Source organism: Marmota flaviventris, chromosome 8 (genome assembly GCF_047511675.1).
Source record: "Marmota flaviventris isolate mMarFla1 chromosome 8, mMarFla1.hap1, whole genome shotgun sequence".
Classification (NCBI taxonomy): domain Eukaryota; kingdom Metazoa; phylum Chordata; class Mammalia; order Rodentia; family Sciuridae; genus Marmota; species Marmota flaviventris.
In genome coordinates this window covers 133,553,427-133,567,631 of record NC_092505.1, presented here as the reverse complement: position 1 = coordinate 133,567,631, position 14,205 = coordinate 133,553,427, and the positions used below count along the sequence as shown (strand labels likewise).

The 14,205-nt window shown below is 54.1% G+C and overlaps 1 protein-coding gene across 3 annotated transcripts in view; it reads left to right on the top strand.

Moving 5' to 3' along the window:
- The window catches only part of Sema3f (semaphorin 3F), a 29,369-nt gene extending 16,252 nt beyond the window's left edge, over positions 1-13,117 (top strand). For 2 of the 3 annotated variants that reach the window (XM_027933736.3, XM_071615695.1), the window contains exons 3-19: positions 2,096-2,256; positions 2,363-2,425; positions 2,537-2,656; positions 3,402-3,494; positions 5,047-5,140; positions 6,833-6,952; positions 7,181-7,320; positions 7,438-7,552; positions 7,716-7,785; positions 7,956-8,100; positions 9,009-9,231; positions 9,817-9,905; positions 10,021-10,062; positions 10,247-10,404; positions 10,602-10,669; positions 10,958-11,091; positions 11,767-13,117. In XM_027933736.3, coding sequence (XP_027789537.1) covers positions 2,096-2,256; positions 2,363-2,425; positions 2,537-2,656; positions 3,402-3,494; positions 5,047-5,140; positions 6,833-6,952; positions 7,181-7,320; positions 7,438-7,552; positions 7,716-7,785; positions 7,956-8,100; positions 9,009-9,231; positions 9,817-9,905; positions 10,021-10,062; positions 10,247-10,404; positions 10,602-10,669; positions 10,958-11,091; positions 11,767-12,177 — 2,246 coding nt within the window. In that variant the 3' untranslated portion in view covers positions 12,178-13,117. The remainder of the gene's footprint in view (positions 1-2,095; positions 2,257-2,362; positions 2,426-2,536; positions 2,657-3,401; positions 3,495-5,046; positions 5,141-6,832; positions 6,953-7,180; positions 7,321-7,437; positions 7,553-7,715; positions 7,786-7,955; positions 8,101-9,008; positions 9,232-9,816; positions 9,906-10,020; positions 10,063-10,246; positions 10,405-10,601; positions 10,670-10,957; positions 11,092-11,766) is intronic. The other variant, XM_071615696.1, reaches the window with a different exon arrangement.
- Positions 13,118-14,205: the final 1,088 nt, after the last annotated feature.

Here is a 14,205-nt window from a genome sequence, read left to right as displayed (position 1 = left end):
TTAGGGAGTAGGTTGGGGTCTTTTTGGACTTGGGGCATGGGTCATGGTAGTCATGGCAAGCAGAGGGGAGGGTCTGGATTATGGAGGTCAAGGATGAGCAGGGATGGAGGGTAGGGATTTTGATTGCTTGGGTCTCTGGGAGCTAGATGTCTGAAGCTTCCCTTATCCCAGGTGCTATGTTTGAACGTGGCCACTTGAGCTCTGCCCCTCACCCCTCCATTGTCCCCAAAGCACCCCCTAGCCCAGCAGGATGAGTGAGGGCATAACCAAGGCCATGCCCCCAGCCAGGGTATAAATAACCCCTGGCGGGCTGTCCCTGCCTGTAGGGGCTCTGCTGGCAGTCCCACTTCCTCTCTGGCCACTTCCCAGTCCTGGGGGGTAAGGGAGTGTTTACTTTCCTGTTGTCACTATGATTGGGTGGCCAGGCGGGGGACTCCGAGTGGCCCAACAACAGGTGCAGGACAGGTGCCCAGGCTGCCCTGCCTAGGACTTCAGAGGCGCCGCTGGACTGGCGGGTGAGGCCATAGCCAGGCAGGAATCGGCCCTTTGATCCCTTGGCATCCTGGCGTCCCTGCGTCCCAGCAGCCGGCCAAGGTCATCACCTGTATTCTCTGTTGCTGTGTAGTCAAGTCTGGGAAGGGCAAGGCCTTACCTTGACCCCCCAGCCTCTCAGAGTGAGGTCTTAGTACCAGACATGAACTCCAGATCAGCTGTTGGAGCTCCTGGCCCCCAGCCCACCTCATCTACCCTACATGCCCAGCCCAGCACATCTTAGAGCTCCTGTCTGAAGCTACTCTCAGGCAAAGTCCCCAGCCCATCCTAGGGTCCCTGGCACACAATTGGAGTCAGGATCAGCCAGGGCCAGTCAAGGACAGCCACCTACTGGTGCCAACTTCAGTCTGTGCCCAGGGCTTCAGATCCCAGCTGTTCTCCCTCCAGGTGCCTTAAAGCCTGGCCCAGGCGTCCCTCTTGATTGCCCCACCTATGAAGTGGGTTACCAGCTGAGTGCCTCAGCTGTTGCAGGGTGTGTGTGTGTGTGTGTGTGTGTGTGTACGCACGCACGCGCACACATACCTGTACCATGTGTATACATGTGCTCTTCTGTGTGCTGCCACGTTAGCCTCTTGTGCATACAAGTATTCTTCACCCTCATCACACGTTTTCTCGCTTGCTGAACTAAAGATAGGTGAGGGTGGGCAGAGAAGGAGCTTACCAAGGGGACACCTTAGCTTTCCCAGAGGCAGCTTCTCATAGTCCTGTGTCTGTCATTGGCTAGCTCCCTCCTGTCCTTCCTCCCCAGGAAGGAGGACTTTTTCCCAGTGTCTTGGGGGTAAGGGGGATAAGGTTGCTAGACTTATGCCAAATAGAAAACAGAGACCCAACCAGCCACTTGCCCCAGCCCTGGGGGCTCTCAGGCACTAAGGAGAGAGCCTCTTTCTGACTTCAAAGTGGCCTGAGTATTCCATCATTAGCATTGGAGTCATCATTCCACTGGAGTCTGGAAAAAGCCAGGGGTCTGTTGGACAACATGGCAGGACTTTTCAGAATCCTGCTAGCCTGCTTCAAACCAGGTGGGGACCTGGCTGTGCACCAACTGTGTCCTCTGCCTGGTGAACAGCCAGGGTGAGGATAGGGCATCTAGGCTCCATGCCAGCGTCTGCATGCTGGATGTGTCTTATGTGTTCCTGACCCCCATTCCTACCTGCTCATTAACCCTTTTAGGCTCATGTAGGAAGCTGGCCTCACCCTGAGCGTGGGAGCATTAACCCCCACTGAGTAAAGACACTTTGATGCCATCACTCACCCTGGCCTGAAACCCACTGCCCTTTCATTGGTGCTGGCTAGGGCTGACTATGAATCAGCTTTGGGTGTGACTCCTTCCTTGGCCTGCCCACCTGTCCCACTTTCTCTTCCCAGCCTGTCAGGGACTGGAGAAGAAGTTACAGAGGCTCTGGGAGATCAAATTTAAGAGACTTAAGACAAAGATGTGGAGGGGTCCCTGAGGGACACCTTGGCCTCAGTGCTTTTTCTCAGAGGGAATGTGGTTGGATGGTCACCTGAAAGTCCTAACTGGTGCCCTGTCCTTTACTCACAGAGCTAAAGGCCACAGGCACTGCCCACTTCTTCAACTTCCTGCTCAACACCACTGACTACCGAATTCTGCTCAAGGATGAGGACCATGACCGCATGTATGTGGGCAGCAAGGACTATGTGCTGTCCCTGGACCTACATGACATCAATCGCGAACCTCTCATTGTAAGGGCCATCTTAGAAGTAGGGCATGGGGAACATAAGGGCGTGGGATCTCAGGGCACAGGGCCCTGTCCAGCAGGCTTCACCCTCTGACCCCCATCTCTTGCAGATCCACTGGGCGGCCTCCCCTCAGCGCATTGAAGAGTGCGTGCTCTCAGGCAAGAATGGCAATGTGAGTGTTGTGGGGTTCACAGGTGGGAAGCAGGGTGAATGAACGAACCCAGAGAGGAGATGGGACCAGGCAGGTATCTGTGCATCTGTTCAGCTTTCTCTCTGGCCTCAGGGCGAGTGTGGGAACTTCATCAGGCTCATCCAGCCCTGGAACAGAACACACCTGTATGTGTGCGGGACAGGAGCTTACAACCCTATGTGCACCTATGTGAACCGTGGCCGCCGCGCTCAGGTAAGCCCTGGCCCACCCTGGCCCTGTATTATCCCCACTGATGCCTGCATTTCAGGGTCCTGATGGGCATGAGCCCCAGCCCTACTACTTCTGAACCCTGTGACCGTGGGTGAGTGACCTTGTTCAACTCTCTGAGCCTCAGTTTCTCCACCTGAAATGGGGCTAACAACTGCCTTTCTCACAGGTCGGTGTGAGGCGGAGGCAGAGAGCTAATGATCCCAAGCTCTTAGCACTATGCCTGGCACATAGTAAGCACTTGCCCCATACATTGACAACAGTTCTCTTGGCTACGTCTGTGGACTGTTCCCCTGCAGCCAAGCCAGAGGGGCTGGCAGGGACCTTGGCCTCAGGAGGCTAGATGCTTGGGTCAGCTTCTGCCATGTGGCCTAAGGGACAGCTGCCTTCCTCTCCTGGGTTCAGGGGTTGGGGGGAGCTGCCCCTTCTTCAGTTCTGCTCCACCCTGCCTGCTTCTGCCCTTTTCCATTTCCATGTGGGCATGTATGTGAGCTGGTGTGACCTCCTAGGGCATATGTGAGAGAGAGCGACTGGACCTAAGGGGCACATGTGTGTGTAAGTGTGTGCCAAGCCTGTGTGTATGCGTGCACGTACACATGCATATCTGTACTCTGGGGGCCCTGTGCTCACGTGTGTACTTGGCCTGTGTGGTGTGAGAGGCTGGCAGCCCAAGCCCGCTCCCCCAGCCCCTGCCACCCCCAGCTCTAACCCCTGTTCCTCATCTTCTCAGGCCTCACCATGGACCCGAACGCAGGTGGTCAAAGGCCGCGGCAGCAGAGCCACAGACAGTGCCCTCCGCCCAACACCCGCAGCCCCACGCCAGGTGGGCCTCATCCCTCCAGGCCTTTGCCAGGCAGCACAGCCTCTGAGGTCAACTCATCCTGAGCCTGCCCTTCAGTCCAGCAGGGGCTCCCCTCTACCTCTGTTTCCCCACCCCACTCCCACCCCTTCCCCTGCAGTGCTCTTAGGCACTGAAGGCAGTCCCAACTGGATTCTTGTCAGCTTCAGTGTGGCCCCTGCAGGCAAGAAATCATGAAGCCACCATGTGGGGAAGACAGGAGTCCTGGAGACAGCTGTGCCTCACCCTGAGAACATGTGTGGAGACTTGCATGAGCACATACCAACATATTCTCGAGCACCCTTTTTTCAGTGCCCAGAGTGGGAACATGGCATGTGCGTGCCCTCTGATGCATGACTGATAGGTGTCCATGCTCATGCCTCCTGTGGGTCATCTGGTACCCTGCACACGCACATATAGGGGCTCTCTTCTGGGGTGATGTCTGTTCACTAGTCAGGAGTCAGATCTGGGCTGGGCAAGGTGGGGCTGGGCAGGGGCGGGCAGGGGGACAGGGGCTGCCGGTGAATGATAGAGTGTGTGCACGTGTAGTGGGGAATGCTGAAAAGTCGGGTCATTCCATTCCATGAGTGTGTGTCCAGGGTGTAAGCCACGGGTTCTGTGTGCTGGTGGTGACATGTGTGGAGCTGTGTGTGCAGCCCCTGTGTGTGCAGGAAATTGTGTGCAGAGTGTAACTGGAAGTGGGCCTGTGTGCACCTTCCCATCACCATCCTGCCACCTGCTGCCACCTCCTCCTGCCTCTGTCTCTGTCCTCTCCCCTTTCCCTCCCTCCCTTCTCCCTACCTTTCCTGCCAGGCCCAGGAGCTCATCCTGGTTCCAGTACCTTTACCAACCCTCCTATCATCTTCCAGGCTAGGCTGGGAGGCACTAGGGCTTTGTGAATTCCGTGTGGTCTGGGCTGGATCCCCCAATTCCTGGCTCCCAGGGGGAGATATGGAGCCTGGGGGCTCTGCTGAGAGGCAGGAAATCCTTGGCCTGTTGTTTACCCTGAGGACTACAGGTAGGGCGTAAAGCCTGGGGAAACAGCAATCTTAAAGCTCTCTGGCCTGGTCTAATCTGATGGCAAAGTACAGGACCCAGGCCCTTAACCTGTGCCCCCTGCCCTGGCCAGGTCTGCAGTCTCTCCTTGGCCCAGGAAAAGAAGCCACAACTCAAAAAGTTGGTCCTCTGTGGCCCAAAAGGGCCTTGGCCAGCATCTCCTGAGCCAGTTGGCATGGAGCATCTTTATCCCCTATAAGCCACTTCATGCCCATCTCATAGCCCCCAAGGTCAAACCTTCTGAGACTTGATTCCCAGGTCTTGCCTGAAACCTGAGACTAGGAAGCAGATCCCTTGGAACCAGAGCATGGCCCTGCCCCAAGAGACCTGACTGGATGGAGTACAAGCCTGAGAGTCCTGGGGATTCTAGGGGGTGGGCTCAGGGTATCCCTGGCGGCTCATTCTTGTCTTGAGAATCTGATGATGCCCTTCCTAGCTATGGACTGACTTGGACACTGCTAAGCCCCCCTTTGCCCTGCAGGATTACATCTTCTACTTGGAGCCTGAGAGACTCGAGTCAGGAAAGGGCAAATGTCCATATGACCCCAAGCTGGACACAGCCTCCGCTCTCATCAGTGAGTGCCTCCACCCTCCCCAGATCTACAGTCTGAATATGTGGCCTCAGCTACTGGACTAGGGAGGGGGATCAATACCCCAGGGCAGAGACCATGACCAAGCTATCCCTAAAACCCCCAATGGGGCCCCACTTGGTAGGGAGAAGGGATACAAGTCAAATTCCCATGGAAGCTGAGGGGCAGCAACTAGGTGATATGAAGGACTGAATGGAGGCACTGAGGGGCCAGGTCCTCCCCTGAAAACACACTGTGTGATCCATGTAAAGCCCAGAACCTTCCAGGTCTTAGGCTGCCTAGAAGAGAAGACTAGCTGAATGTGTACTGAAGGCGATATGAAGCAACCCATAGCTCCTCCACATGTCCGGGAGGCTGGGAGAGGCCCACAAGGAAGCACCAGTGGAGAGTTCTGACCCAGCTGTGGAGAGCTTGTTTTTTGACTGGGCAGGTGTCAGGGACAATTGAAGATTCTCTTAGGTCCTGTCTGGCTCAGGAGCAGCTATTGCCCCTAGGGATCCCCCACTTTGGGGATGCTGCCCCTGTCCCCTGGCCCAGGCACTCTGCCTGCTTTCTGGCTGCCCAACCCAAACTGCTTTGCAAAGCAGCTGCTGGGCACTGTGCCTTCTGCAAGCCTGGGAAAGGCCCCTAGGGCAGGGGGTGGGCCTCATTCTCTTTTTGGCGAATGAGAAGGTCCTAGCCCTATGACAGGCTCCAGACCAGGAAGTCTAATGGGAAAGACAGGGCCTTCCCTGGAGAGTCTCAGAGGGAAAGCATGAATCGGTGTGGTGGAGCCAGCTCAGTGGTTAAATTTTCAGGAATTTTTGAGCCAGTTGTTAAACATAGATATTATTTAAAATTAAGTTATAAAAACTTAGAATCAAGACAGACCTGGGCTGGGGCTGTAGCTCAGTGGCAGAGTGCTTGCCCAGCACATGGGAGGCACTGGATTCAATCCTTAGCACCACACAAAAATAAACAAATAAAGGTATTGTCCATCTTAAAAAAAAAAAAAAAAAGACCTGGTGACACATGCCTGTAATCCCAGTGACTCAGGAGGCTGAGGCAGGAGGAACGTTTGAGACCAGCTTGGGCAACTTACTGAGACTCTGTCTCAAAATTAAACAAACAAGCAAACAACAACAACAACAAAAAAAATTAATGGGGTGGGGATGTAGCTCAGTGGTAGAGTGCCTGGGGTTTAATCCCCAGCACTGAAAAAAAAAAAAATTAATAAAAAACAGAAAATTTAGGATCAAATAAATTACACTAAAACAAAGGTAACAACAACAAAAAGTTAATACTCAAAGCTTATTACTCCCTAATTATTTTACTACATTTTATTATTATCTATGCTCTTGGAGTTATTATCATCTATTGTATCTATGGGATAGAAATACTGTACAATAGTATTGGCAGTGCTTCCCAATCTTGCTTATGGGGTGATAACAGCTCAGGATCAGCTGTGGTGGGAGTATTTACATCAGAGATTGGTTGTTGCTACTAATTAGAGTTCATTGCTATTACTCCCAGCCCTCCCAGAGCCAGTTGTTAAATTCTTCAGAGTACCCTACAGGAGATGCAGTCATACCCTGGGAAGTCTGCGGGTGGAGATAGGACCCTGCCTGGGGATCACTGGGTTGGTGCCCTGGCTATAACAAAGGGCAGCCCCCTGACTCACCCACTGGCTACCCACAGACGAGGAACTCTATGCTGGTGTGTACATCGATTTTATGGGCACTGATGCAGCTATCTTCCGCACACTTGGAAAGCAGACAGCCATGCGCACTGATCAGTATAATTCCCGGTGGCTGAATGGTGAGTGCAATCTGCAAGACCTTAGGTGGGCAGCACATCTGGGATGTGGCAAGGAGATCCTTTAGAAACCTTACATGGGGGAATTTTTGTCCTGCACCTAGCTGGGGCAGGGTGATTTCTTATCTGCAGAAAGGTCAAGGGTGTTCTTGTACATGGCCAGTGATTCTGTTGGGGAAGAGGGGTGTCTTCAGAGGAGAGGCTCATGCAGCTGCACCTGCTCATCCATAGATCCTGCATTCATCCACGCTGAGCTCATCCCTGACAGTGCAGAACGCAATGATGACAAGCTCTACTTCTTCTTCCGAGAGCGGTCCGCAGAGGCACCTCAGAGCCCTGCTGTATATGCCCGCATTGGGCGCATCTGCCTGGTATGTGTCCATAGGGCCCCTTGTTGGCCCTCTACAGGCCCAGCTCTGGTTCTTTCCACCCTGCTCATTCTGGGTGTGAATGAGCTAGTCTAACCTGACGTCCTGCTCCACCCCCAGAATGATGACGGTGGTCACTGCTGTCTGGTCAACAAGTGGAGCACATTCCTGAAGGCGCGGCTTGTCTGCTCTGTACCAGGAGAGGATGGCATTGAGACTCACTTTGATGAGCTCCGTGAGTGCCCAGCAGGCAGGCAGGGTCCTATGGCTGCAGAAGGAAGGAGGGTGGATGGAAGGCCAGGGTACCTTTGGTGGGCCCCCTTCCCTGGGTAGGAATGGGCAGGGCCCTGAGGCTCCTGCCTAAGACCTCCTCCAGTACCTTCTCTCTCTGTCCCCAGAGGACGTGTTTGTTCAGCAGACCCAGGATGTGAGGAACCCCGTCATTTATGCTGTCTTTACCTCTTCAGGGTGAGGCTAGGGTTGAGGCCAGCAGTGACAGGGTGACGGGATTGGGGGATTATGACCTGTGGAGGATACCAGCCTGGAGGACACAAGCTCTGGGGTTGGGGCAGGCTGGGGAGGGTAAGGACCCTGGGCCGAGGCTCTACCCCACCCATAGCAACCTGCCCCGTACACAGCTCTGTATTTCGAGGCTCTGCTGTTTGTGTCTACTCCATGGCTGACATTCGCATGGTCTTCAATGGGCCCTTTGCCCACAAGGAGGGCCCCAACTACCAATGGATGCCCTTCTCAGGGAAGATGCCCTACCCCCGGCCTGGCACGGTAAGCACCTCCCTCTCATTTTCATCTCCTTATAAGAGGCCTACTCTGGGTCTGCCAAACATGGGCTTTACCATCTTGGAACTCACAACCGGTTGGGGAGGTGGACCATGATACTCAGAAACCCCTAGTTTATAAAAGCATCAGACTGTGAAGGAGCAGAAACAGACAGCATCCTGTGATGTGGATAGGGGATTGGGTATGGTGGAATCCTCCTTGGAGGAGCTGAAGGTTAGAGAGAAGAATCTCCAAGGCAAAAGTTGGAGGCAGGCTGGAAGTCACCTTGGCTAGCTAACATTGAGCAAGGAGGTAGGGAGAGAGCAAGGCCAGCCCTGCAGGGTCTCTGTGGCAATGGGTGGCATCTTGCTTTATCTTGGTATGACCTGGATCACCTCAGGAGACTCAGCAGGAGATTTAGGCATGATCTGATCTAATGTAGCAGCAGATGCCACTCCATGGGGTTAGGACTGGCATAGGGAAGCTTTTCCCCTAGAGGTGAACTTGGAGTTGGAAGGATGGCAGGATGGCTGGGGTAGTGGGCAGGTTGAGCCCCAGGCAGAGAGGATGCCTTCAGGGTCTGCTGCCCAGCTCAGCAAGAGGGAGAGGGGCAAGATCCCAAGGATAGCCAGAAAGAAAGGGAAGGAGACAGCAGGGGGGTGATGAGGATATGGGAAGGGAGTAGTCAGCTTGGCCAGGTGCTACCACAAGGTCGTAGTGTATGATGCTATGGATTTGACAACGTGAGACCTTGGAACCTTGGCACAAAAGGAGCTACAGGGAGGTCTGGTGCAAGGCAGAAAGCAGGAAAGTGGAGGTGGTGGGGAGAGACAGTACAGAGGCCTCTCTTAAGCTAATGGGTCCAAGTGCCCCACCCGGGCAGCCTGGGATTGACACTCATCACCTACCTGCAGTGTCCTGGCGGAACCTTCACACCATCCATGAAGTCCACCAAAGACTATCCTGATGAAGTGATCAACTTCATGCGTAGTCACCCACTTATGTACCAGGCCATATACCCCTTGCAACGGCGGCCATTGGTGGTCCGCACAGGTGCTCCCTACCGTCTCACTACTGTTGCTGTGGACCAGGTGGATGCAGCTGATGGGCGCTATGAGGTGCTTTTCCTGGGCACAGGTACCCACTACTGCTTCCAGCCCCTCTGACACTGGGCCCACTGGGTAGGGGGTGCTGGTCCCTGGGGTTGGAACCTGCCCTCCTATGGATTACTATGGGCTCATCAGGTCAGCTCTGTCATACTCATCTTTGGGAATCTCCCTTTTGCCAGGATAGCTGAGGCTAAGGATGGAAAAACTCCATTCTCACCCTCAGAGGAGCAGGGACACTGGATACCTGGTAGCCATAGTATGACAGAAAAGGGGTTGAGATAGATGGCAGGCACTTAGGATAACCCAGATCCAAATACTAACACACATGCTGGCATATGTACACATATGGAGAAATGCACCCACAGTTCTAGCAACTCCCGACACAAGGGAATGCCCCAGTGTCCTGTTCTCAGCAGGGCCCAATATGGGGTAAGGGAGGCAGACCCTGGCCGTGACCTCCTTTATCCTGAACCCAGGGAAACCCTTTAACCTTGGCAAGGAATGCCTGCTCCACTGCCCTGAGGGATTTGGGGTCCTGGTGGGGAAGGGGCTGAAGCTTTGCCCCTTCCCCAGTGTCCCCAGCCCCACTGAGGTCCTGCCCGGCCCGTTCCAGACCGCGGGACAGTGCAGAAGGTCATTGTGTTGCCTAAGGATGACCAGGAGGTGGAGGAGCTCATGCTGGAGGAGGTGGAGGTCTTCAAGGTGGGTTTGGTCCTGTCTTCCCCACTTTGACCCTCCCCAGTCCCTTTCCCTGACTTTAGACCTCAGGGCAGGGAGGAGGTCCCAAGGTCCCAAGCTGATCCCTGTCTTCTTCTAGGACCCAGCACCCATTAAGACCATGACCATCTCTTCCAAGAGGGTGAGTCTTTGACAATGTGGGCTAGGGGGTATCAGGATGGAACCCACATTCCCTTGGGGGGGGTCACACCTTTGGCATACGGATGGGGAAACTAAGGCATGGAACAAGGAAGAAAAGAAGCCCAGACCAATGATGTGGGTTATCTTTGGAAAAGGAACTGACAAGCCCTTGCCCCTGCTCCTAGCAACAACTGTATGTGGCCTCAGCAGTGGGTGTCACACACCTGAGCCTGCACCGCTGCCAGGCATATGGGGCTGCCTGTGCTGACTGCTGCCTTGCCCGGGACCCTTACTGTGCCTGGGATGGCCAATCCTGCTCCCGCTATACAGCATCCTCCAAGAGGTATGGATCCCCAGACACTAAGAATTTTAGTCCCTGTCCTGGTCATTTGGAGGTAAATGTGCATTACCCTGGGAGGGTGTATGGATAAGACATCACTACACTGGGAACATAGGGCCCTGCCTTGGAGTGTTGGGGATACAGGGACCTGAGGGGGAAAGCTTCCTGGGGACACTCCCTTAAGAGCTATCTTCATCCAGGCGGAGCCGCCGGCAGGATGTCCGGCATGGGAACCCCATCAGGCAGTGCCGTGGGTTCAACTCCAATGGTGAGTGAGTGTGTTGTGCCTCCCACTGGGTGCTCCTCATGGTGCACAGCCCCATGCAGCCCATGAAACTGCTTACAGGGTCCCCACCGTAAGGACGCAAGTTGGTTAGTGGTGGGTGAGGGTACTGGGGGTTTTTGATTAGGATGTCCCTGGTCACCCCCTCAAGGAGTGGATGCCCAGTGGTGCCTTTCTGCCTTTGAGGGTAGGTGCCCTGGGTGCCAGCCCCTCCCTAGTCAACACTCTGCCTAGGGCAAGGTTGCTTCCACTCAGTGCCTACTTGATCCACAGCCAACAAGAATGCTGTGGAGTCTGTGCAGTATGGTGTGGCAGGCAGCACGGCCTTCCTTGAATGCCAGCCTCGCTCACCCCAAGCCACTGTTAAGTGGCTGTTCCAGCGAGATCCTGGTGACCGGCGCCGAGAGGTGAGTTCCTGTGCTCACAGTGCTGCACCATGGATGTGGGAGTCCCTTGTACAGTGGAAATTCCACATGGGTGAAATGTAGTGTAGGAGCCAATCTGGAGATGTCCTCATGCTATGAAACCCCTTCTGAGCTTCTTTCCCTATATGGAAATAATTTGAGTGCAACTAGTTATGTAGAAACTCTGCAGGATAGGTGTCATTATAGAGCAACCATTTATAGGCATGCCTCTTCATAAAAATTCCATATGCATACCCCATTGGAGTATGCCTCCATGTATGGAACATCATGTGGGTGAGCTCTAGTATATGGTTCTATGGTAGCCCTCATTTTGTGGAAAATTCTTACAGGTGTCCCTCTTTACATGAACATTCTATGTGGGTGCCACATTCGGGTATTCTCATTAAATGAAAATTCTGTGTGTGTGCTCCAAAATTCTCTCGTTCATTGTACAGAACCCTCATAGGGTCATCCCTCCTGAAATGGAAATATGTGCCGATACCTTATTCAGATATTTCTCATTTATGTGGAGACTTCATGTAGGTTTTTTTTTTTGGTATATGGAAATTCCACGTGGGTACCCCTACGTGAAATGGCTACAAAGGTGGTCTCATCTGGAAGCTGGCTAGGGCAGCAAAGTGGTCATCCAGCCGCTGAGCCCCGCCCCTGCCCCTGCAGATCCGTGCAGAGGACCGCTTCCTGCGTACAGAGCAGGGCTTGTTGCTTCGCGCCCTGCAGCTCGGTGATCGTGGCCTCTACTCCTGCACGGCCACTGAGAACAACTTCAAGCACATCGTCACGCGGGTGCAGCTGCATGTACTGGGCCGGGATGCCGTCCATGCTGCCCTCTTCCCCCCACTGCCTGTGAGCGCCCCACCACCCCCTGGCACAGGCCCCCCCACGCCTCCTTACCAGGAGCTGGCCCAGCTGCTCGCCCAGCCAGAAGTGGGCCTCATCCACCAGTACTGCCAGGGTTACTGGCGTCATGTGCCCCCAAGCCCCAGGGAGGCTCCAGAGGTACCCAGGCCTCCTGAGCCCCAGGACCAGAAAAAGCCCCGGAATCGCCGGCACCACCCTCCGGACACATGAGGCCAGCTGCCTGAGCCCTGTGTGGGGCCAGCCTAGCCCTCATTCCTTTTAATATAAAAGATATATATATATATATATATATAAAAATATCTATATTCTATACACACCCTGCCCCCTGCAAAGACAGTATTTATTGGTGGGTTGTACATAGCCTGCCTCAGCAGCAGCTTCATCCAGAACTTAGACCCATGCTGGTCAGAAATGGCAGAAAACCGAGCCCACCTAATCAGGCCCCGTGAGTTGGCAGGGCCAGGCCAGGACCACACAGTCCCCAGACTCATCTGGAAGTCTGCTTGTTTGAAGGCCGCCAAGATCTACAGAACACAGGAAAGGAACAAGCCCTACTTGAAGGGCCATGGACCATACATCTTTGCCAATGTGTGCTGTCAATTGTGCTGTGGTGTAGGCACGAATGCTAGGACTGCTTTGGAGTCTGGGTGTGGGGGCTCAGGGCACTCAGAAGGGAAGAAGGGGTCATCACAGGATGCTGGCCCCTGCCTGGTTGGGGGCACTTAGTCGAGGCCAGCCCTTCCCAGGTATTTATTCTCTATTTATTGGGGGCAGGAGGAGTCCTACCTGGGTGGGGCAGGATCTTCAGCTCCTTCTCCCCTCCCTGCCTGGACAGCAGTGCTGCCCCATTCTACCTCCTTAGCTTTTCCTATGCTACCTTGACTTGGAGGCTGGGAAAACAGCAATGGGGCCAAGTACAGGCAGGGCTGAAGGGAGTCCCAAGTCGTGAGGGGAGAGGGGCCATTGTGGAGGCCTGGGGCTTGTAGGGGCTCCCCAGGGCCCCCTTCTGCCCACCACTTCAGGCAGTGGGTGTAAATAGCTCTGGGGGCAGTTGGGTAGGTGGGTGGGGGCTCCTGGCAGCCCTCTGCTGCCCAGATCACAGTCACCCTTGGGTTCCATCTTGTTAATAAACACTGGCTCTGGGACTAGACTTTGGCTTCTCTCCTTGGTGGTGGTTGTGGTGGGAGGGGTTAGGGCCACACCTGGTGGGTAAGGGGAGACAAGTGGGGAGCTGGGAGATAGCAGGTTGGCCCCACTTTTAAAAGCCCAGTTTTTTTGAAACCAGGTCTAGTTTAAGCAGCCTGAGTTCCAGTACTACTCTAGTCCCTAGGCAGTGTGAAGGGTCTCAGAGACTTTTGGGGCCACTTACAGTGTGGAAATAGGGGGTGGAGCCCAAAGGCAGAAACTGGCACAAATGAAATAGTCTTGCTTCTAAATAGATCCCATCCAACAGGGATAATGCTTATGGCAAGAGCCAGTGTCCACTTCCTATGCATCCTGTTTAGAGAAGAACTCAGAGCTCAGTGTCTGGTACCCTGGCACCCCCTTGTGGTCTTTTGAGTCAGTGGCAGGGTTAAATACTAAATGGCAAACAGGTTTCAGGAAAGGAGTCCAGCCAGGAGGCTCTGGGCCCATGTGGATAGCCTTAAGAGCTGATTTGGGTTGTCTGATGGGGTTGGGGGTGGGAAATCTCCAGAGCCTGGGAACTCAGTCTGCAACTCAACCTGAACTACTTCACCAACAACGTGGTGCAGCTGAACAGAGCTTCAGGCCCTGCAACCAGGCAGGTAGGCTCTAAAAGCAACCCTAGGCAGGTCCTAGAGCCAGAACAGGAGCAGGTATTATGGAGAGCCCCACTTCTCCATGATTTCAGGAGTACCAAACCTGCTCTGGGGCTTGGTTTCCCCCATCTGACAACTGACTGGAAAAGATTCACTTGAAAAACCTTGCCACCTCTGCAGATCAGAGACTGTTGCACCAAAATACATACGTATATATAGGTACAGGAAATTATATATGCACACATACAACCACACACAAATGCTCAGGTATACAACTGTGCTCACACATGCACACAGGCAGATAAATTCTAACATGCTTTGCACAGGAATATGCATTTGCACATTCAAGCGCACAAGTGAACTCACACAAGCACATGTGCCTGTGAAGGGAAATGCATAGGGGGCTGGAAATGTTGCTCAATAGTAGAGTATGTGAGGCCCTGGTGATCCCCAGCAG